The sequence below is a fragment of the Taeniopygia guttata genome, chromosome 13, assembly GCF_048771995.1.
Source record: "Taeniopygia guttata chromosome 13, bTaeGut7.mat, whole genome shotgun sequence".
Taxonomy (NCBI): Eukaryota; Metazoa; Chordata; class Aves; order Passeriformes; family Estrildidae; genus Taeniopygia; species Taeniopygia guttata.
The window spans coordinates 2,840,604-2,865,284 of record NC_133038.1 but is presented as its reverse complement, the minus strand read 5'-3'; the positions used below and the strand labels follow the sequence as shown (position 1 = coordinate 2,865,284).

Genomic DNA, 24,681 nt, shown 5'->3' with positions numbered 1-24,681 from the left:
TTTACCAAAAGGAAGATTTTAAATGCTGCATGTGTAACATTTTTTTTCAATATAAGAGGATGCTGGAAATTTAAGAAAAACTTTAATAAAATTCCTTGACTGTAAACATCAGTCCCAATGTTACAAAAGCATGGCTTTTATTAGCACTAAAAAGACTTCCGCTGAACACATTTATGTCCTGAGGCTTCTACAGCAAAAACCAGCAATAAATTTAGAATCTCCAGTAAACAGATTATTGTATAAACACAGAATAATTTTTGGTGCATTGGAGGTCATTTGTGAACATTAAATAGTAATTTACGACTGACTGGATTACTCAACAGATTTAAGATAGGGATAAAAAATAAAATACAGGCACATGTTAAATATTATCAAAAATTTACTTCCAGCCATTCTCTGGTTAAGATTTTAATAAAAAATACAAAGAAGGTGAATCGGGAAATACATCCTTAACTTACTGTGCTGTGGAAAACCCAAAAATATTGCAGATTCCGAGTCATGTGAGGATTAATGTAGTACCAGAAGCAGTCAGACAACAGCTCAAGCAAAACTCCACCATCTGACCACCGGGGCCAGTGGTGAAATGTATTGCTGCTGACAGGAATCCAGGGAGCTGCAGAACTGCTCTCCTGGACCCACATCCTCATAACAACCTGTTTGTATTTTAAATAGAGTGGTGACAGTGTATGAAGATTGATTGAAAAAGCAGTGAAAATCCAAGAATTATGAGGCTATTCCATATGCAAAGCCTAAGAGCTTCTTAGAGAATAAGGATTCAGAGGCAGTGAGTCCCTTCCAATTTTATTCATTTGTTCACTATTCATTTGTTGGCAAATCTCGTGACATTTGCCAAAGAGATGACATTTATACCAATTACTGTTTTCATTTCTTGCTCACTTTAAAGTGAGCAAAAGAAGCTTTACAAACAACAAAAAGCCAGCATCCCTTATGCTATCAACAGCTCACAGTCCAAGTCAGGACCAGAGAAATGCCATGGAGGAGGTGGCTGAACTTTTAACTCTGACTTCTTCCAGATATCCTGAGGCAAACAGGAACTTTTGGATGCTAACTTAGCTTTGGATGGTGGCTCTTAACAAGCTGATAAAGCTATGCCAAGACGTTTATATATGACCAATTCTGCAGTCTCCAAAAGAACCCACTGAGACAGAAAAAGCATTGAAGAACAAACATGATGTTGCCCTTATTTTACCTTTCATATATTTAAGTTTTCCTGCTGGCTAGTGTTTCCCATGAATCTGCTGCACAAACTTAAATTTACACATTAACCTTCAGACATGCATTTGCCATCATTATACATTAGCTTACATATTAGTCAGAGCTCAGAGCTCTAAATACTGCATTTTATATATAGTTTGTATTTAATGCTAAACTAGGTATGGCATTTATTTCAAACTCTCCCCTGGCCTCCTTTTTTAAATCATGTTAATAAAAAACTGTTTTACATTACAGAGAAAAGTAATTAGTGTGTGTTTCTATGAAGGATGAAACAAATACAGAATGTTATGCAGGAGTGCTTTAAGCAGCAAACTGCACATGTATTTACAATATATATTAATTTAGAGATCACAAAGTGTCAAAGCCAGAGCTGTTCTCCACAAAGCTCAGGTGAAAGCCCAGCTGGAATAAGGACTTCCAAGCTGCACACATTCCAACAGGGCTGATGGAAGAATCATCAGAGGTTTAAGGCCAACATGGACAGAGCAGCCATTTAAAAGAGGGGATTAATTTAAAACATAAAGATTAAGCTCTTAACATATTTTTTGATTACTGAGTCACTGCAAAATCAAAGATCTAAAAAGAATTTAAACAGCAAGAAGACAAAGTGATAATATTGTGTTTCTTTCTTTACTAATCTCAGCAGCCAAACCCTCTGCTACAAAGGCAAACTGAAACAGGCAAGAGGAATGTCTTTTTAAGAGAATTTATTAGAAAAGACTATGAACATTTGCCAAATCTAGCAAAACAATAGAAGGTCATTATTTCAAAATAAATACTGAGGAACAATTTAGGAAAACTCCAGAAGTTTTAGCTGGATTTGAATAAACTTAGGCCAGATATTAGCAGGTTTCCAACAAGAAAGGTTTAGATGTTCAGGATTCATCCAAATGAAGTACAGGAGGCAAAAAACCTTATTATCTTTTAAACAGAATTTGATAGGCTTATGAAAAAGTTTATTTTACACTTTTGCACAGGGATTAGACTTAATTATCCAAGAATTCACTTCTAGTCCATTTTTATATACTGCTAGAAGCATACAACTAGAAATACTAACAGAGGGAATATTACAAGGAGGTATTCAACCCATTCAGTATCTTTAAATGCAAAAACTATTTATAAATGCTAATAAAAGTGCAGAAAAAAAAATTATTTTCTCATTCTGTTCATTATAAAAATGCTCTGATGATAGCAAAGGTACCCAGAAGTATTCAGGTGGTCTCAGTCAAGGAAGGATCTTTCCTAAGTCTGTGAATTGTTCAGGGATCTTTTACGTATGAGTTTTCAAATACACCACAGTCAACAGCATACCTAGAGCCTGGGAAAGCCAGAAAACAGTCTAAAGGGAACATGAATTCTCATCTGTTGAGAGGACAGACCATAGCCAGCTTCCTCCAGAAAGGGTTTTTGTGGAGGGGTTTTGTGCAGGAACCCCTGGCAGCAAGGAGGTCACTCAAGTCTCAGAACTGAGTGAGCTCCTATCACGGTCTGGGATGAAAGCCCGTCCCTCCACAGCCTCTCCACTTGGTCTCTTCAGTTAAAAGCAATTTAATGTAGGCAAAGCTGAAACTGAGAAATGGAACACTTTGAGGGGGAGACCTACACTTTACAAATGACCCTGCTCAGTAGAGTAACATCTGCTTTTAACACCAGCGAGTGCTGTTCCAATATTCAAGCATCCTTGGACTGAATCCCGGGCAGTTACTGATGGAGACTCTCTTGGAGGAAAAGCTATTAACCTTTGGGAGTTCATGCTTAGATCATAATTTTCATAATCAAAATTTTAGAAATAACTGTAATGGGGAATAAAGGATAGTGCCAGACTCTTATGCTGTTCTCTCTTAATAGTCAGTGGCCCCCTTGAGCACTTACAGATTGATGGTACATCACACCATGTGCTCTGTCTCATTAAAAGACAACTTGGACTCTGTAAAAAAACAAACATTCCTTATTTCCATGTGTCTGTTATTCGCCTGTTGCAAAATCCCAAGCTCTTGTGCTGTAGTGGAGGTGCCTTTGCTGTCAGGCAATCTGGAGCGAAATACTTTTAAAAGCTTTCAAGTTCCCTCCAAGGACTTGCACACATCACTCGCACACCCCTTGCACATCACAGTATCTACTGCACTTGGCTGTGACCTCAAAGGCCCCTCTCTCCTTGATTTTCCTGCTTCTCATTTCTCTTTCTGGACAAACAGCATGAGCACAGTTAAACTGTGCAATGTACCATGAGGGATTGGATATTAGTAAGAATAACAGTATTTACACAGTAATGCACTGGAGTTAACTCACAAAAAAATACCCCAAACAACAAACATTTACTCAATCCCGTCTGTATCTAGAATTTTCTTTCTCTGAGGATTAAAGTAACTCTCCAAGATTCTATCAGAGCAAATAATAAGCCCAAATTCTGGCAATTTCCCCAGTACTACAGCTTTGTTAGAAAGAAACTTAATGCAATCTAGTTGGTCTTGTGATTGTATGTTTAATCAAATATTTTAATGCTCTTTCTTCTGAAGCAAAAATCTATGCCAGTAGATTAATCAATACTCAGTACTAGAGGCAGATAAAAAGTTTTTCATAAAAACATTGCTTTTCTCTTTTTTTTTTTTTTTTTCCCCCTAGGAAAAGTCAGATTTAGACAGTTCAAATCAGTTTGCAGGTATGTGTAAATATTGTTGTATTGTTACTTGGGAAAAAATCCAACCTATTTGAAATGGCTTTCTTTTATAATAAAACAATGGTCAAAATATTTTCTTTTGACTCCAAACTGTGCAGTTTTCTTCCCTTAACTCTGAAAAAATTAATCAGCAAAAGAATTCATATGATGCTAATAAACAAATCTGCAGTAAAAATTAACTAATAACTGTGAATTCAACCCAGAATTCACCAAGACCACTGGAGATGCAGAAAATAATTAAGATATTTAAGAGGCTTAGGTTGGGTATCAGGAGAAGTTTGGGCACTAGAAGAGGCTCCTCAGGGAAGTGGTCACAGCATCAAACCTGACAGAGTTAAGGAGTATTTTGACAATTCTCTCAGGCACGTGGTGGGACTGTTGGGGTGTCCTGTGCAGGGCTGGGAATTGGACTCGATGCTCCCTTCCAACTCAGCATATTCTGTGATTCTGTGATTCATGAAAAGTACCTTTTGGGCTATGCTTGTTTTCCCCTGACCTCTACATAATACACAAATGAACAAGAATTATTTTCTGAATCAGTGTTAAAAGGGACAAGAGAATAGAAAGAGCTATGAACACAGCAAGGTTAACTGGGGAACCAACTGATGGTATCAGGTGATTCAAAGATAATTAATCATCACCCAAGTTCAGCTCTCCTATGGATTTCTCACCTGCTCAGGCTTTGATAAACATTACCACATAGATCAGGCAGAATTAAAGGGGCTTAGGACCAAGCCCTCCATGACATCAGTCAGGGCACTGGGAATGTGGGAGCGGGTTTCCAGCACAGGAGCTGTGCTCACCAGGGGAGCCCTTGGTGTTGTGCCAACCCCTTGCTAGCATTTAGCAGTGAGGCAAACAAGAAAAAACACCACAGGTCAGAGAGAACAGCAAAACAACAGGGCTGGGTTTATAGAGCCTATTTTAGCACCTTTTAAAAGGTGATTGTTGAGGTAATCATAGACATTGAGGAATAGCACTGTTTCAAATCCTTGCTTATGTGCACAACTTTTCAGTAAATCCCTAAAAGTGCATTTGCTGTGGTCAGAGATTTTTCTGTAATGCTCCCAGCAGTTCTCCAAAGCCAGTGGGTCACTGGTGTCCTGGCAGTGATTGCTTTGCCTCTCCCTTTTGGATACAATTTAAAGCACTCACTGGCAAACCACAGCAATGCAACAGAAATGCTCTTTTTCACATATGGGGATGTTTTACTTGACTTGTTTTGAACAGGATACTTCCTAACCAGAAATGGTGTATCAGCTGCAGGATTTGTAAAGAAAGAGAGGGAAATTTGTCTGCTCCTTGTGGGTAAGTGTAGTTGCCAACACTGCCACGCTGGTCAGAGCAAGGCTTTGACGTGTAATTTAGAAGAACAGATGTTTTATCTGGGAACTTGTCCAGATCTTTAAAAAAAAAAAGAGAAGCGAGAAACTCAGTAGTAGACTCCTTTGTCAGCATCATTATCCTTAAAAGTCCTAGAGAAGTAGTGAGTAAATAGCTGGATTTCTAAGACACAGCTGAGAAACAGAGAAGATGTGTGATTATCTTTGTGAGTAACTTACATTGCAGTGATGAACTTATTGGTCATGTCTGGTCAAATGGACTGAACAAAGCTGTAAACCCTGGACATGTTAATATGGCCATAATTTTCACATCAATCCTCTCTTCTCATTCTGTTCTTTTGAAAAGAGCCCAAGAGTGACATCTTTCCTTCCCATCCACTGCACTATCAGCACCAGCAGAAACAAATGGCTCAAAGTATTATGGGACTGAGAATGCATGAGGCAACTTTTGAGAGACATTAACTACTACATTTCATGCAAAACTGAACTAATAAAGACTTTTTCCTCATAGATGTCCAAATTGAAAGGGGTTTTAATCTACCCAAAAGATTTCATAAGACTATTAAGCATGTAAGAAGGTATCTCCAAATTTATCTTTTTCATACTCTTCAATTACAACTCAGTCTTGCCTTTTCTCTAAATGTACTGTAAATGCCTTAGAGGATGTGCTGACAAAACTCTATTATCTGTCTGAAATACCTCTCAGACATCTTCTTCCTTAACTTCTGAAGTACTAACAGCTTATTAGAAAAATTAGTTGGTTAATGCCCATGGAGAAAGAGGAAAAAATGAATAAACTACCCAGTGGTTTTCCCCTGTTATTGTCTGGGTTGTTCCATCTTTCTGCTTCTGATAGGCTCCTCCAAGAAAATACATATAAATAAAACACAAACAATTAACATGGATAAATATACCAACAAGAATCCAAATGATGCTATTTTGCAAAGTTCCCTTTGGGCTATGCCCTTTTCCCTGAATTGTACATAATAACCAAATGAAAACCAATTGTTTTCAGAATCAGTATGAAAAGGAACATGAGACTGAAAAAAAAAAAATCTACAAGCACATCAGGGTTAATTGGGGAACCAACTGATTTTATGAGTAGATCCAAAGGGCAGAGGGTTGGAATTAGATGATCTTTAAGGTCCCTTGCAACCCAAACCATTCCATGATTCAAGACCCAGGGTTGCTCACGAGGTGACTGTGGAGGGGAGGAGGAGAAGGAGGAGGTTGCAGATGCTGCACAGGAGAGGCCAGACTAGCCCTGGGGCAGGGTCTGAGTAGCTTAAATAACACATTTCCATGCAACTCAATTTTTTACACTACTACTGAGCTCCTGCAGTGGTTTAAAAAGCAGGCATTCCAGCAGAAAGGAAATGAAATGGAAATGGCATTGTGCTGGCACTGGTGATTTCAGAGTTTGCAGCACACTGTGCCTGGAAAAGCACAGCTCTCCAGCCAGGCAGGCACTGGGGGACACAAACCAGCACAGCTCTGTCTGGGAGGCTCAGCAATAATAAAGGTGTTGCTCTCCATTACTTTTTGCTGAGCCAACATCCTGTGTAAAGCCACTGCAGCAAGTTGATAATGATGCATGAAATGGAAAATCCTCCTCAGCACACCCAAAAGCACCATGGATGTGCAAAACAATCACAACAGCACCGTGTTATTTGGTAATTGTTACTACATGTGCCCACCCTAATATATTCAGATTTTTGCTGGTTTTACATAGGTGCAACTCCACCCCTTTTAATGTGTTTTCTCCTGATTAGCACAGCATTTAATACGACTGGAGTCAGATGTACAGCAGTATTCAGCTCAGGCACAGAAAAAAACAGAATGCTGTGGAACTGAAGATGAAAACCTTCAGGGGGTGTCACTCCACTGATTCAAATCAACAATTTCCTCTGGTTACTTGCCTCCCTGACCTGTGTACCCTCTGATTCCAGGGTAGCTGGGTACATGGAGAATAAAACTACTGTGGGGTTATATGGGCCACTGTCACATATCAGCAGTAGTTCTTTCAGCGTTGCAAAACTTGCTGGAAATTGTTTGGAGAATTTTCAAAGTAAGTTTTCAATACTTTTCATTTCATCTCCATAGTCACAGTGCTACTCAAAGGTTTGCTGAAACAGCTGCAGGCAATGGAGGAATCATAGAGAGATCACATGAAACACAGTCTGCTTTCTGCAAAAAAAGGATATTCAGTTCCTTTGCACCATTCCTCTGAACATTTTGACTACTTTGGAGACGTTAAATACTGGAAATAGCTTAGAAAGCATTTGGCCCATCTATGTCTATATATCACAAGGACTACCATATAACACAAGGATTTAAACCAGGTTTCAATCCATCCTCCCTAGGAAAGATAAGCTACATAATGCCAGAAATATCATTAGAGTGTAAGCACTGCACATAGCAGGCTCCTAACTTCCTTCCAGGGGTCATTCCATACTGAACACATGGCCTCATGCACATTACACCATTACCTTTGTATAATCAGTCAAAGACAAATTTATCTTACAGGGTTAGCTTCCTCAACCAGGCGACAGTGAGATAAGATGAGATGTAGTACATAGGAATCAGATCGTCTTGAATTTAGTTTGCCTTAAACAGTTGTTGAACTACAATATTGGCTGCCAACCACATTTGGGGACCTGAGCTGTGTTACAGGCAAATTTTTTTCTTCCATACTAAACAGAGAGAGAAACTGCAGAACAATCCCTAGATTTATCACTCAAACATAAAGAAAACAAGACAATGTATTCTCCTTAAAGTGCAGACCAAGCATTCAGAGTTGCTCATTACAGCAATACACAATTTATTCTGTTATGTATCTGTTGGCAAGTGGAGGAGCTGATTCCTCCAGTTTAATTCTGGGTTTTGACTCATGCTCTGGAGATACTCAACTCTAGTTTCCCTACTGCTTCTACTAATTCTCCTTCCAAAACAGGGCAAAAGTAGTTTTTTTCCTCAACATTTGTTTATATGTGTCTCAATTCTTGGTTGTAACATATCTCAACCCATGATCAGTAGGCTTTTCTTCTATTTGTAGCTTTTCACTGTGAAGTTCTGTGGTCTAATTTGAACATCCTGGCCTTGTAACATATCAGCTAGTTCATTTGCTCCTAATTCAGATTGTCAGCAATCTGATCTGGAGATTTCTCTAGTTATGAGACTTTCAAGGAGCTGCTCTACAAAATTCCACCAACACTTTTCAGCTCTATAGCAAATTTAGGCAGACTTTTGATATATTTTTCAAAAAAATCTTTATTAATCTCCTGTTAATTACTTCTAATTAAGTTACCAGAACTGTAGATATTTCTGGTACAGTGTTTTCATATTTCATGCTTTCAGTTTTTAAAATATGCATAATTAATGCTCTCTGGAGGGGGAGAACTGGGAGAGAATTCTGCAATTCACACCACAGGATGCAGCATGTTCTGGGTCATCTTTTTTAAATAGCCTCAGTTATAAATATAAAACGTGTCTTTTTTTTTTTTTTTTTTTTTTTTTTAACCGAAGTAAAAACTTTAAAAAATGTTGTAAAATGATGGGATTTTTAATATTAATTTTGGAGTTTTCTCATTTGATGTATTCTCCCACCCTGGATGCCTGTGACAGACACAGAAGCCCCGAGCAAGGGGAGGTTTCCTCACCTGTGCACCAGCTGCTTGCGGCTCACGCAAATCGCGGTCTCGTAGTCGTGGGTGACGCACACTTTGTGTGGGCTGCACTTCACCTTCAGGCAGGGGTCTTTGGATGGATCAAGGGCTAGAAGAAATCAAACATATGAAAAAACAGTGAGAAACGCACGCAGAGGTCTCTCCCGACAGGCAGATGACAACTGGTTAGAACGAACACTCCCACACGTGAGTGAAGAAATACTTTGATATTTTACAGTATGTGCTGCTGTTTTCAGACTGCATGGGAAGTAGAGAAGTTTACATTGAAAGATAGATGGAGAGCTTAAAGACTGATTACTGAACACTGATCTAATTGGTGTTCACATTAATATTAGACATGAGACTTTGGGGTGAAGTTCTGATTTAACAATCTATATCACGCTGCTTATTTCACAGAAAAGCTATGTTTGGATAAAACGTACTAAATAACAAAATGACCTGTATTTTAGAAGCTAATAACTGATACAATGTAGAGTACTAATAAACTTAATTTCACAGCTGCTGTAAAACAGGTATAATACCTTCAGAGATTATTTTTTAAAATTTTACAGCTAAGTATCCCCTGCATTTAAAATGCTTGAGTAGAAGAGCTACAACAAAATAATCCTGGCTTTCATACAACAACCTGCACCACCAGCAGTGCTGTCAGAGCTGGGATTAGACAGCATGATGCCTTGCCATCTCAGAGCAAACATGTCCAGGCTCTTGTTCCATTTGAAAGGTATCTGTCTAAAATCATTCTACTACAAAAGAAGGTTTCTAAAAATCAGCAATAAGACATTTTCTGCCAAAATGAATTACAAGTATTCAAAATATGGTTATGTGAATATGTCAGAAAGAAAGTCACTGCCATACCAGTCACACAGAGAAATTTCACTTTTGTTTGAGAAGTAATTTTTAGAGAAGCTCTTTTTGGACATTCTGTTGCCATGGATTTGACTTCTGTTCCTCTTCAATGTCTTTAAATCCCATTTTCGCTCTCCCATATCTCCTCACATCTTGGTCCATTCTTGGAAATGGACAACTCTTGGTTTCATTTTGGGGATGGTATGAAGCTTCTACTTGCCTTTTCTGATAACCATTTCCCACTCCTAGTGAACAATCAGAGAAACTTTCAAAGGAGACTATTTGAAGAAGTTTCAGTTTGCTATGTACCAGATTTCTCTGAGAGCAAATATATTTCCAACAAGCAGAGGATTCTTCTGTTTTACTTCGGGTCTGAAGTGCTGCAGCTGTTCTTTGCTGGGTTAAACAGCCACAGCTACAAGCTCCTGCCACATTAACACCCATTTCACATTTGTGATGGGCAATTAAGCTTCACTAGTGCATATGTATTTACTGGAATGCCTTTGGTGCAAGACAGGGTGAAATCGTAAAAACAAAGCAAAAGTGTTAAAAGCTTTTTCTTTTAAACCATTAAAACTGATAGAAGAGGTGAAGTGAACAAGGAAGGAGAAAAGACCATCTGTTTCCTACACCATAAACAATAAGGCAGCAACATTCAATGTGTTGCCATTAAGAAAATACATAGGCAGTATTTGAGGAGACAGAGTCTGTCCCACTAGAAAGACCAAAGGCTGTCAAGGCTCTTCAGGGATGTTTTGCTGCTGCCTTTTGGTGTCTTTTTTAAGCCAGACAGATGAGAAGTATCCGATTCCCTGCCCTTTACATTCCCAGAACAGGAACAGTGAGAGACACCTTCTTAAATCCTCTTACTTCATTCTCACTGGAGACTGAGTTAAGGACTGAGGCAGATCTTTGACAGGGATTTAAATGGCAAGCCACAGTTTCCTGAGCTGGCTGTCTACCTGGATATTCTTAAACTGCAAACCAGTGAAACACCTTCCTTCTGCAAAGCTTTTAATGAGTGAACACCACTTGGGAGTGTGCAGGGTCACCACATCATCATTTCAGTGGCTGAGGTAGCTACAAGGTCATAGCCACACGCGAATTTAATGACCAGAACTTTTGCCCACTTGCAGCTGGCCTTGCCCTGTTGCTGGAGCCCATGCACGTTGTTTGCTTCTGCTGGTGACACATCCTTGATGCAAAGTGCTGCATCAACAAAAATCACTGAGCAAACTGGCTGGGAGCCCAGGGCTAAGAGCTGCCAGGAGCACTGGGCTGCTGGTGAGCACAGCCTGGTCTGCTCACTGTTCTATCAGCCAAAACCTGAGGACTGGGGATGTAGCTTTAGCCTGGAAAGTCAATACTAGTTTGGCATGAATAAGGGGCAAAATTTAGGCCCACATGGTCTATGAGACATCATGCACAGCTACAATACTTAGCATTTTTTCACAGTAAAATTTACTCTAATTGGCGAATCCATTCCAGGAGCTATTTAGGTCTTCTAAGGCAATAAAAATGCATGCAGTTCTGAAATAGCATAACACTGTACATTACTGGTAACAGGAACACAGATTTCAATATTTTGCCATTTAAAAATTGCCTATTTTAAATGAAAAAACACTGTTGAATAATCACCAGGAAGGAAAGCAATGGGAAAAGATGTGGTTGGAAATCCTAGCCACCATTTCCTTACAAATCAGGCCTCAACTTTCTATACCTTGCTGGCTTGCTTCTAAAATCAGAGAACAATAATAATGTTGACAATAAATCCTCCTGATTTCACCAAATATTGAGAACTCTACAATTTCATGATCACTGTGCCCAAGTGGCCTCCAACCACCACATCTCCCACCAGCCCACCTCTATTTGCAAACAACAGGTCTAATGCAGTCCCTCACTGGGACTGGTGGGCTGGTGGGCTCACCCACCAGCTGTGACAAAAATTTGTCCTCCACACACTCTAAAAACGTCCTGGACTGCCTCTTTTCTGCTGTATTAAGTTCCCAGCAGATGTCTGGTTAAAGTCACCTACAAGAACAAGGGCTGGTGATCCTGAAACATTCTGCAGCTGCTTATAGAATAAGTTGTCCACCTCTTCTGCCTGGTTGGGTGGATGATGACAGACTCCCAGGAGGATGTCAGCCTTGTTGGCCTCTCCTCAATTCTCACCCACAGGCATTCAACCTCACTGTCATTAATTTCAATACCCATGGCATCAAAAGCTTCCCAACATAAAGGGCCAGGGATGGAAAACCTCATGGAAACCCTTAAATGAAACACGTAATAGAAGCATCATTTATTATTCATTGCAAGCAGCCCTTACATGCAGTTCAAAACAGAAGTTTATTAAATACGAGTGAAAGTGTGGACTTTGTCAGAAGACAGCAAAAACCCCATGATGTGGATTGTTATTTCTGGAGGTTTTTTTCCCACTTACACAAAATACATGATAAATATGAACATAAAAGTTCAAAGTAGGGATTTATATGTCTGCAAAGTTCCTCAATATGTTAAATACATTTGGAATGCTGTTCCACTGATAAGTAACACAAGCCCTAAGGAGAGCTTGCAATAAGAAACAATTTCTGAAATATGCTATTCAAAGATCATGCTTTGTTAATCAGATTTCTACATGACTAGGAGCAGATGCTCATCACTGGAAGAAGAACACACCCTTGGGAATAAGATGAAACATAACAACCATATTTGTCATTACAGTTCTTTTTGTCCTAAAGCAATGAGTATGAACTCTGTGAAAATGAAGAGCTAAAAGTACAAATAAATAAATAAAGTGACAAGAATACGTTGCTTTATCAGCTTGAAAGGAAAAGTACAGCCATCCCTTCTCCATGTCAGGGAGCCCGCACTCAGCTCTGGCTGCACAGTAATAACACAAATACCTTAAGCCTGGCTTTGAGATGTGAACATGTTCCCACTTTTTCTTTAGGCTGAGTCTGAAGGTGAAACTGATGTGATTAATTTATCTAATTTTAGAGTGGCTGAGCATTCATTCAACATTTATGTTGGAAGGTATGTGTCCAGTCAGTACTGGACAAAAATTCTTTGATGAAAACCAACTTCAGTCATCCTTCCTATTATTTTTTGAGCCCAGGCTCCATGGTTTCCTGTTCTGGGAATTTCCCATCGATACTGGGTCTCCAATGGAAGGATCCATCCCAGGAGGCAGCTGCTTGAAATATAGTACTGGACATCTCAGTATATAATTTTCAGAAGATTTTTTTCTTGGAAAAATGTAGGCTATTAGAAAAATTTTGTCTTGGTTCATGAATCTCTTCCTCACACATCCACAGGTTTCTGTTGCTGGCATTTGCTTTCTGGGAAGCTGTACTGGTACTCAGAGCTGAGAAGTCTCTTCTCAAATTGACAGTGCAAGGAAAGAAGTAAATAGAGATGCAGAATTCTTGTCCTGTAGCTTTTTTTTTTTTTTTTGGTCTTGCTTTTATTATGCAGGGACACCTCCTAAGCTCTCTCTTAAAATGATAAATCTTCTCTGGTAATCTCAGAGAGAGACCAAAATAATTGGTAAACACCAGGGACTGCAAGATTGCATCATTCTCCTAAAAACCTCCTCATGATATGGTGACATTGCTTTCCAATACCAAAAGGTCTACAAACACCAACTGCATCCCAAATCTCTTTCTGTCCCAGCTCCACACAGCAGACCAGAGAACTTCCCCTTATGGACTGAACACACTTTCCCTTGCACCATTCATCAGAGCTGTGGATTTGCAATATACATCAGTGTTGGACAAAGGCCTACCAACAGTGTTTGAGATACTTTTCTATTACATTTCACATTTTTATTTATTACCACAATAAAAAAAGACTTATGACTAGCAGGAAAATCTTAGTTCAGTCAACGGCAGTACAGGGGAAGTTGCTCTGTAAGGATGTCGTTCCATATGTTGTGCCAGTGGGTCACCGTGTTAATCACAACACAGCCAATTTGCTTTTCACACATTTGACTTTAAAAGGGTGATAACAAATAAATACTTTCAGTGTCTCACAGCAATGGATGTGTAATCCTGCAGAAACTGTACAACTAGTTCACAACAAGATTTATGAGCTTGATTCTGTTTTTATGACCATTCCTTAGGGGGAAGAGAGTATTTTCAAAATGTAGCTGTTTAGTGAAGCTGAAATGAACTGCATGATCAAAAAGAGACAGTGTTATGTAAATATTGAGGAGGTTTGTATTTAAAATCGCCTGCCAATAAGTACTATGATCACTCAATGACAAAATACTCCAGCATAATGCAATGTCAAGAGCAGTTGCTTTTATGCAATCCCCTTGGAACTGTTCTGACTACACAAGAAAAGAACATCTGCCGGAGAGGTATGATGAAATGGAAAATGAGACCTGCTGTCTTCAATGCAAAAATCCTAGTGTGTATTTTAATACAAAAGAGATCAATAATAAAACTAAGTCACTTAATGATGCATTACATTACATGTGTGCATTTCAGTATCATTATGTGTTACTTGATTCCAGCTACACCTCATGAGCAGGCAGGAGAAGGAAAGCACAGCTTTCCTGTAAGGGCCAGGAAATGGGCAGGGAAGGCAAAGGCAGGAATGGGAAAGCTGTGAGTGAACAGGTCTGGGCAGCCAGGGGACAAAAGGCTCTGACTCTTCCTCCCCTCTCAGCATGAAGCTCAAATGGCATCTAATGTCAACCTGCAGATACAGGAGGGAAGGGTTCAAGTCAGCATCATGTGCCCACTTCCAGCAGAGTGAGGACCAAAGAGAAAGTGGCTGAGGCAGCTGAGTAGTGCCTTGGAGGAATTTAATTCTATGCTTCCATGAAAATCATCATAGAGCAAATGTGAAGGAGCTATTAGGCCAGCTGAAACATGTTAATAAAAATTCCTACAAGCTGGTCTTGATTTTTGTGAGGGAAAGGACATGTTTCCAACACATGCTGGCTAAGAGCAGCGTTTACTTTGACATTTTGATTATTTGAAGTACAGCACAGCCTTCCCATCAGAGTCAGAGCTTCATCAGCTTTATGATGAATTTATGCTGTTTTTTCTAAGTTGAACATGGTAATACATATTAACTTAAAGAGCACTTCTCTGTGAAGGCATGGTAAGTTTCCAGTGCTCTAGTGGTAAACCTGAAACCAATCCATGTGCTGGGGTCAGACTGTCACTGGGGCTCCATCCAGGTGCAATGGGACTACTCCAATCCCCTTGAATGGACAAGATGTCCCAGGAAGCCCTCGATGGAATTTCAGGCTTTTGTTGCCATTCAGAAGACTTTGTTCTTTGTTGGAGTTAAGTGTAACATTTATTCTCAGACTTGATACTTTTGTTAATAATTCTGGTCTTACAAAGTGTTATTTAACAACAGATTACAAGACCCACCCACCATATAAATGTAAATAACACCAATGGTTTTATTCTGCTTCTGCAAATCTTGGCATAAATCTTTCAACTTCATTAGGGAGAAAATTTGTGTTAGCCCGTCCCCATGTTTAGGAGAGAACATGTCCTCCAACCACCAGTTCTGATATTTAAGTCTCTCTCTCTCTCACAGCAGTTTGAAGACAGAAATCAATTCAGCTGAAAATTAATTACCGAATGTTTCAAACACATATGTGAATTATTTTCAATAAATGGAATTTCCCAAGGCAGTTAGGCAATAACATCTCAAACTGTCAGCATTTGCTCCATCCCTGTGCAGTATTTTTGTACTGCTTTGTTTTGGAGCACTCTAACATCTGAGTGGCTGAAGATGCTGATACAGTGCACAGAAACATCTATTTTAATTTTTACAGACACTTTAAAAATCGCTTTTTATAACCGACATATAATTGCTTTTGACATTGCTGAGGGCCATCCAAGTCAGAAGATGCTTCAAAGGACTCTGCAGATTTCCTTTCTGAAGAAGAGGATAAGAACCCTTGGTATTTAAATTAAATTTTCTGACTAATATACAGAAATCCAATGCAGTGAAAAAAAAAAAAAAAGCAAAGAAAAGAGAAATAGGACAGGACTGGAAGTTAGGAAATGTGCTTCCACTGGTGGGTGTGATAATCAATCACAACCCTCAGTGCAGGTGCCCTTTTCACAAACAACCCTCCTGCCCTCAAGGCAAAGGTTTCTCCAACATGCAAGGATGGCTCATTCCCATCAGTGCAATGGAGCACAGCCACGGTGCTCCCTCAGCTCCAGGCAATTCCACCATGGGACAATTTGTGCTTGCACCTGTACCTGGAAAGGGTGTTTTCTGCATATCCCACTGAGCTGGAGGAAAAACAGCCTTAAAAAAGGCCCCTGACAGAAACATATTGCTCAGATGTTACATTCAATTATTAATTCCAGGAAGCAGTGGGGTATAAAAATCACCCTATTCTCTGGGACTCAGAGGGCTTTGGCAGATGTTTAATGACAGCAGCTCTACAGCTTCTGGTCTAGAGTCCCCAGAAGCCCAAGGTGGTCCAGCTTCAAACTTCCTGGGATGGAAGTGAGAACTTCAAAACACTGCTCTGATCTTCAGTTGGTGGACAGGAGGAAACGCTGAACCCTCTGTGTCTGCCTTGCAGGGAGAGCCCAGCTCTGCAGGATGTGCTGTGAGAGATCTTCAGGAGAGGAGCAGAGCTGAGCACGACCTTTTCCTTCCACTGCTCAGCTCTGCGGCCTCTCACCAACACAGGGAGGACACAGCCCCTGTCCCCAGGCTCTCCAGGGATCTCCAGCACTCCGGCCTTTCCCCGCCCTGCCCCAGCAGAGAGAGAAAGAGCCATCGAGAGAGCCTTTGGGAGAGGCACTGGGAGAGTCACTGGGAGAGCCATCAGGACAGCCACTGGGAAAGTCTTTGGGAGAGCCACTGGGGAGCCATTGGGAGAGCCTTTGGAAGAGTCATTGGGAGAGCCATCAGGACAGCCACTGGGAAAGTCTTTGGGAGAGCCACTGGGGAGCCATTGGGAGAGTTTTTGGGACAGCCACTGGACAGCCACTGAGACAGCCACTGGGACAGCCATCGGGAGCCATCGCTGACCTGGTGCCCCTGGGTGCTCCAAGCCCTGCCAGCCCTCATCTGGAATGGAACACACTCCCTTGGACCTTCACCTTCCATTTCCTGGCAAACGAGTGTGAGGAAAAGAAAGAGACAGACTGGGAGCTCTGGACTGGCAGATCGAGCTGGCTGGTAATACCTTGCCAAAGGATTCTGAATCAGATTTAAGTTTTGTAAGAGGCTGAGGTTGTGTTTTGCATATCTGTTGTTGAACTGGGTCCTGTGACACCATCCAATCCCCTTAAAACTCCAGATCCCAGTGTCAGAACAGAAATCTGCTTCTTTCCAAAAGCCTGAAAGATTTTATTCTCTTTGCTCCTAGGAAAATACTGAAAATAAAAACTGGAAAGGTTTTAAAAATGTCAAAGCCATACAAAAGACTCTATATCATCATAAATAAATTAAAAAGGAGAAAGTATATTTAATTTAACTTTGAGATTTCAGAATGCTTGGACTTAAAAATTCTATGGTAAGTTTTAAATGTTGGATATAATTTCTCCTGTGAACTGACTTAGATTATTTCTGCTTTCTGTTACACTGGAGTGAATTATAATTTATTTACTGGGATTTCATTTAATACAAATTCTTTTACTCCAAGGCCAATGAAAACAAACCAAGTTATACCTTCTTCAGAAAATAATATTTGAAATTATTCATGCATAATTAAAGATAAACCATTCCTTTTTCAGATTAATACAAATACATATTTTAACGTGCTCAGGAGAGAATTTGCATTGCATGTTGTGCAACACTTCTGTAATACTCCCGAAGTTGTTGGAATTTATACTTCAACTGAACTAGTAATATAATAGGTAGAAAATTGCTATGATTTAATTCAGATAGCTAACTCATAAGATACTGAACCCTTTTCCAACTCCAATTAAAAGCTATAATGAAGTTTAATACTGTGAACTATGACTAGAAAAAAACCTGAAACAATAACTCCTTTGTATTTTTCAGAGAGAAAAATATTTAACCAATCACATTTTATTATTCAATAGATTTTTTGTCATTAAATCTCATTTCAAAACATGAACGTGTATCTTTTAATGCCTGTTTTTAGAGGTAATGCAGAAGAACACTGTTAATACTGATTCCATCAGCAAACAGTAAAAAATGAGGACCAAACTAGTTTTACAAATCAGTATTTCAGTATGCATAATTACAACTCTTTTCTAACACAGCATTGTAGAGAGCTAAGCAAGCAATAAAAATTCTGGATATGAATTCTGTGAAAGGCTGACAGGGTTGCTCTATTTGTCGACTGAATGTCAATGTTGTTACAGTCTCAGCAATTCCCAGCCAGGCTGCTGCCTATCTCCACATGCCTGTATTTACATGTGAAACGAGCTAAGACATTCTGCTTTGGAAATGAGAAAAACTCCACTTTTCCCATTAAATTCCTATGCTTATTCTCTAGCATAAATGAAACAGAATTTGGCTCCAGACATTATCAGCTATTGCATATGAAGGTTATAAGCTTGTCCCAGGAAGTGTTCAAGGCCAGGCTGGATGGGGCTTGGAGCAAGTTGGTGTAGAGGAAGAATCCCCTGCATATGGTGGGGGATTGGATGATCTCTAAAGTCCCTTCCATCCCAAAACATTCTATGCTTCTGTGATTTTCTACTTAATGAGTAAGCTACAACACTGATAACATTCTTTAAAACAACATGTCAATGAAGAGTTCCCAAATTTGAACTTTTTCTTAGTGTCCTCAGCACCTTAGTGCACAGGCAGTGGCTGCCCCTAGTCAATGGGGCAGCAAGGAAGGGACACCCTTACATTGCCTTCTTGTTCTGTCATTGCCTTTTTTATCCCTTGGGATAAATGAGTTTGTCACTCTGTGCCTCAGAATTTTTTTCAGCATTTAAAATGGAGATACCAAAACTCAGCGTCTAGAAATCAGCCTGGGACTCTTGGAAAGCATCACAGAACACAAGCAAAGGAGCCTGAGAATGACTTGTAAGGGAATGGTCTCAGAACAGCCAAACTCTGCAGAACTAAGAACCATTTAATGTGCATTTATGGCAACCTGATTGTCTCCATGGAAACGTGGGAAAAACACTTCATCTTCTCCACCAACACAAGATTGATTTCCATATTACATTAGTTTTAGTGTGCACTGAGCAAAACAAATACTAAAATAAAAGGCTCTTTCAAGAGTGATTTAATTATGAAAACAGCAGTTTCAGTCCTATGATGTGGAAGCACCTCCTGCCAGGGTGATACCACTGTGGAAAACCTTGCAAGAAAGGCAGTGTTCCGTGAACACCTCTGGATTAGGGGTGAAATGGAAAAATCACAGCTTTGTATGCCTATAGGTAAAGAATTTGTCAGAAGAAACCACTAGAATCATTAAGTTATAGGGATTTTAGCCATCAGACAGAATCAAAAATAGCCTGAATGAATGAGTGTTGTTGCTGCTGCACATGGCTTGTACTTAATCTAGAAACAGGAAACACAGTGGAAATTGGCTGGGGCTGACTGGTGTAATAGATTGTTGCCTAATGGAATTTTCATTGCTTCTGAGAGGAATTACCTAAGCAGGAAAAGATGAAGCTTCTCTATGGATAATCAATTAGTCATATAATTGATATCTGGAAGAGGTTTAAATGGGAAATAAATGCAAGGACAAACACCCAGCCTGCCTGGTTCTAAAGTATAGTGAATATAAATACAGCATAGATAATTCTTCAAGCATGCGCTTAACAGAAACAAGTTCTGGGAAAACCACTTTCTGATACCACTCCTCACTCTCAAGTGCAAGAGAGAAGCTCTAGTGTGAAAGAAATAAAGATGAAAAATTCCTAAATTACAAAATCATTTTGTAAAAATTAACTCCACTCTGCTGGAATTGATCAGTAATTACTGGAATTGTGTTAAAGGCAGAAATTTTGAGACTGAGAGTCTCTAAACAGTAGGAGATCAGTGACTTTTCTGCACAGAATGAGATGAAAGGGTAAAATTAGCAGGTAACGTCAGGAATGAAAAAAGCAGATTGTAAAATGGGCTGGAAGACAGAAAGTGGTCACAAGGAAGAGCATTGCAGTTTGGAAGTGTTGAGTGGAATGACAGCAACGAAAAGATGAAGTCACAGGACTTGTACCACACTGCAGAATTTATGTACAGAAGGAAAAAAACCCAAGACTGGATTATTTCTACAGTTTTTTTTTCTTGCTACAATTTAGTTGCTGGCATCTCATAATCCAACATTTAATTCACACAACCTGAAGTTCCTGCCTTGGTTTTGAGACATCAAGATTAATTTTTAACAACAAAAGATCACTTCTAGAGAGCTGCTGCTAATCAAAGTTGTCTTTATATAACTCTCTGACAAATGCTACAATTCTTGTCTCATGAATGCATTGCAGTGCATCTTGATAGGTCTTTTGATAAGTGATAATAATTTTTAAACAACAAACCCCATGTTTAGAAGGCTTTCAAGGAATTCATAGTTTAATTAAAATGTTTTATGTTTCTCAAAAAAAACACCCTAAACCATTGATGAAGATATCATCTGAGAAATGCTTTTTCTCTTGGCATTATTTAGCTAAAACAATTCTGAAAGAAGACCTTTTATGAAGAATTAAAGTTTGAACAGTCCTTTTTTTGAGTAACTGTGTGGAATAACTACAATGTTGTTTTGTCCTTTTCCTACAGAGAAAGAGCTGAAGCTGCCTCAGGCAATACAACAGCAAACTCTGTAACCTTGCACTCAGCATGGTAGCTAAAATTGACTTCTACAACAGAGGAACAACTGTTCATAAGAGAATTTCTTGATTTCTGGAACACCTAGGCAAGAACTGCCTTGGAAAACAATAAGCTCCCTGAGTTATGAAGTCAGACTGAATAATTCAGCATTCCTGTTGTACATGTTATTTTTTTATTAGAACCAAGATAAAACAGAGTTTTAATAAAAAGAAACTGTATGTATTAGTAAAGGTGAATAATTTAAACACAAAGTAACAATGGAATTGGAAACTAGGGTTTACTGTCTTTCAGGAAATATATATTGTATTTCCAGAGTCAACTTGTTTGATCTATCTCTAGACATATCTGGAGGCACTACCCCAAATACTTTTCAGTTCCAAACAAGATCCTTATGGAAAAATGACAATTAGAAACAGAAACAGAACAATTGTGACTTTAGTATTAAGGAGATGAAAAATTTCCATTTATATAAATTTGCTATGATGCTGAGAAAACATAAATTTCATTGCAGCACAATTTATCCATTCCACTGCTTCTCTTGCAGAATATATCTCTATTTGATTTTAATCAGTGAATTGCCATTTTAATACTTCACTACAAAGAGGTCTTCTATACTTCCAGAAGAGGCTGGAACAAGGTGTTCAGTAAGAAAGACTCTCAGTGAGACATATCTCATATCTCTGTTCCTTTCTGATTCCTCCTCCCTACTCCACAGGGTTTGCAATAAGTCCCTGTGATATTTGGGCTGACACTGAACTGGAAAATGAGTTTAGCTTGATTTTGCCATAGTCAAACATTAAAATCAGTTCAGAGAAAATGTGTTTGTCTGACATGAATACTGAATTTGCATTTATAATTTGGGCAAGATCATTTTCCAGCTGATGTCACAGCACTTTCCAGGATATAGATGCTGACAGAAAGCCTAACTCCAAATTTTCATCCACTTGAAGTCACATCAGAGCAAAGACTGAAGACAATCTGAGCATGCCAGGAGTGCAGAAGGGGAAAAAAATAACTGAGAGCTTCATGGTCTGTGCTCTGACCCTTTTCCAACACTTGGGATATTAAAGTAACTTTCCTGAGATCCGGAGGTGGGGAACGGCTGTACAAACTAATAAGCCTGAGCAGCAGTTAAGTTCCAGTCCAGTCGACTCCATCACAAGAAACACTGGCACATCAGCTTCAGCTGCTGCCACAGAGGCAGCCTCAGTGCTGGGTACCATTAAGTTCATCAACAATAGAATAAAAGTGGAATTCTGCCCTTGTAATTCTCTTGAGAGCCTTTGTTATGCATCACAATTTGGATGCAGGGAGTCAGCATTTCAGTTCAGGGTATTTAATTCAGCTACTCGCTTTAACTATCCCTTGATTAGACAGTACATATAGAAAAAAAATAAAGATATAAAAAAATATAATTAAAATAAATATTAGGATTTTAGTGTATTATTCCATGTGCATGCCTGGTACAAATGAGTTATGAGGAAATATCACAGAACCTTAGATTAAACTACAGTAACAGCCATTGTACTAATGTGCAAGACCTAATGAGGGAATTCCTTTCTCTCTTTCTCAGACAGTATCAATTTCATGCCCTATAGATTTTTAAATGGCCCACAAATCTTCCTGGTTTTTTTTTTTTTTTTTCCCCTCTAAAGGAAGACTACCACAGGAGGTTTTTAATGTGAGTTGAACAGTCAATAACAGCCAAGATATTTATTAGGCATCATGGGCTCCTTGAAAACGGCAGATTCTATTTGGGATGTGCCCATTAGTGCATGTGTGTAGCCCTTACTACTGGTCCCAGTCTGCTGAACTGGATGGTGCCACGCTGACATTAAAATACAGATTGGTTTTTTCAAGGGCTTGGCAAACACTTCAGGAAGTGTCAAACTGCCAATGTCATTGTTTCCAAAGAAACATCCTTTCCTCCTTCCAGTGGATTGTCTCAGTGCTCCTCCTTAAAGTTTCATATCAAGCTAATTAATTTAGCAGTCTCCCAGGATGCGGGATGATTTGAAACTCAGCATGTTCTCCTGCTGATAATTTGCCAGCATGTCTGAATTTCACATCACTTAACTACGTTTCAGGTCGATTTCTGGATCATTCGGCTTTAGAACGAAGCAGGACAAAGCCAAAAGGCTGCAGCTAAAAGGCTTTACTAACCCTTCTTATTTCCTTGAAGCCTGAGAAATCAAACAGATGAAGCTTGGCAGGCTCATGATACAAACACAAAGAAGTGAAGTGTATTTTTACAGACAGCAGAATGTCAGGTTTTTGCAGTGAAATAAAACGAACATATAGTTACTTCTTTCTGTGAGTAATCTGAAATAAGGTATTCATCCTGCTTAAAATCCCAGAGTGTTACAGCTGGAGTGCTGATCCTTTAATATGCTGTTTATCCACAACTTCCTCTGCTGGCATTCACTGACAATTAAAAATTGCTATAGAAATGTCATCATCCATGAAGAGCCATTACCTGCATGGGAAGCACGAAGTGCCTCCATCAGAGAATGTGCAAATTTGCAAATGGCCATATTTTTACAGATACTTATCTTCTAATGATGAAACATCAGACATTATCAGACACTGGTGGAAGCTTTGCCTTCTTTGGGATGAGGATTTCACTTTCTCCTTTCAAATGGAGTTTGCTAAATGACTCATAAGATAGAACCAACAGGAAAGTAGGGAAATGCTTATCTACACAGTAGCCTTGGTCACTCAGAGGATTAAAATACTTTATTGTACTGCTGACACATTTGAGAAAAAAGTGCACACCAGAAAGGAACAAATGGAAATAAAACAATAGACACAAACATTCTTGCCACCATGAAAAAGCTGATAGCTGAGCAATACGTATCACTGCTCCTACTATGTTCTAAAAGAAAAAAACAAACCAAACAGTAGGGACAGGTTGGGTCGATGACCCCATCTCTGCATGCTGTTATAGTGCCAATATTTTTGTATCTCATGCTTGATAGAGCTGTCAAAAAGAGGAGACTGGAACAGCTAGAATCTTTCATTCTCCTATAATGAATAATTCACATCTCTGTTATTTGCTTGAACTGCTGAATGCTAGGCCTTACAACCAGATAATTAAGTAATGAAGAATAGGGGATTTGTTGCATGCTTCACTTACCAGTTCCCACAAATTCATGTAAACATGACAACGTGCATTCCTACACGTGCATGTACACAAGCAATGTAGGAAGAAGAAATCATAAAAGCATCACATGACTGCCAACATCTAGATAATGCACATAGCTTCCAAATGATGTTCAAGTTTGCCCAAACCACAGTTGAGGATTTGCCATATAACACAGCATTATAGTGTCTGAAATGATCCCACATGGAGATGAAGAAGCCCACAGCTGATCAAGCTGTCTATCAGAACAGAAGCTTCAGGCCCTCCACAAGAAGATCAGCTGGAAGCCCCTTTGTTACATTAGATTAGACATTTATTTACATTATCCATCAACACCTAAGGGTTTCTAGACTCCTTTTACTACTTCCTTGGGACTAATTTTGCCTCTTATCAACCGTCCTAGGTCAGATTGTAAGAATATGCAAATGCAGAGCACAGCCTAGATTTGATGGGGAAAGACAGAAAGTCCTTAACAGTCTTGCTGCCAATTAATGACATTTCAAGCTGTGTCCACACTCCCATGTCAAGTTTCTTCCTCTCTAGGACCAAGAATTTTCTGCATCCAGTATAACACCAAGTAGTAATGCTTGTTTTATTAGAAAGGAAAGAGTGCATTTACTATTTTGGTAACATTTGAAAGAAGTATCCCAGATAAAATTTGCACATCACAGAGAGAGGAGAGGGAATAGGGCATGAGGCCATCTGTCTTCTGCCTGAAACTGGTAAAGGCTTTCATGGGGGTACACTGGGGATCTGCCTTAAGTGGGCTGGCAAGAGAAGGAAACCAATGAGAAACAGTTAATGAAGCAGAATGTGAGCAAGCATCAACTAGTGTGATGACTCTAAAATAAAGATACTTGCTCTTCTTGTAGCAATTACAGACTCCTGAGGCAAATCTTTAGCAGAGAACTCCTACATGAACAGCCCCCAGGGAGCACTTAATGTTACGTGAAGAACAGAAGGCTTCATGTACTGGCAACTGCATTTTCCAGTGGA

The 24,681-nt window shown here is 39.3% G+C and overlaps 1 protein-coding gene across 2 annotated transcripts in view; it reads right to left on the bottom strand.

The window, feature by feature from the left end:
- Positions 1–24,681, bottom strand: part of SPOCK1 (SPARC (osteonectin), cwcv and kazal like domains proteoglycan 1) — a 267,252-nt gene that overhangs the window by 104,946 nt on the left and 137,625 nt on the right. For both annotated transcript variants that reach the window (XM_002187170.7, XM_012575814.5), the window contains one exon: positions 8,916–9,030. In XM_002187170.7, coding sequence (XP_002187206.5) covers positions 8,916–9,030 — 115 coding nt within the window. The remainder of the gene's footprint in view (positions 1–8,915; positions 9,031–24,681) is intronic.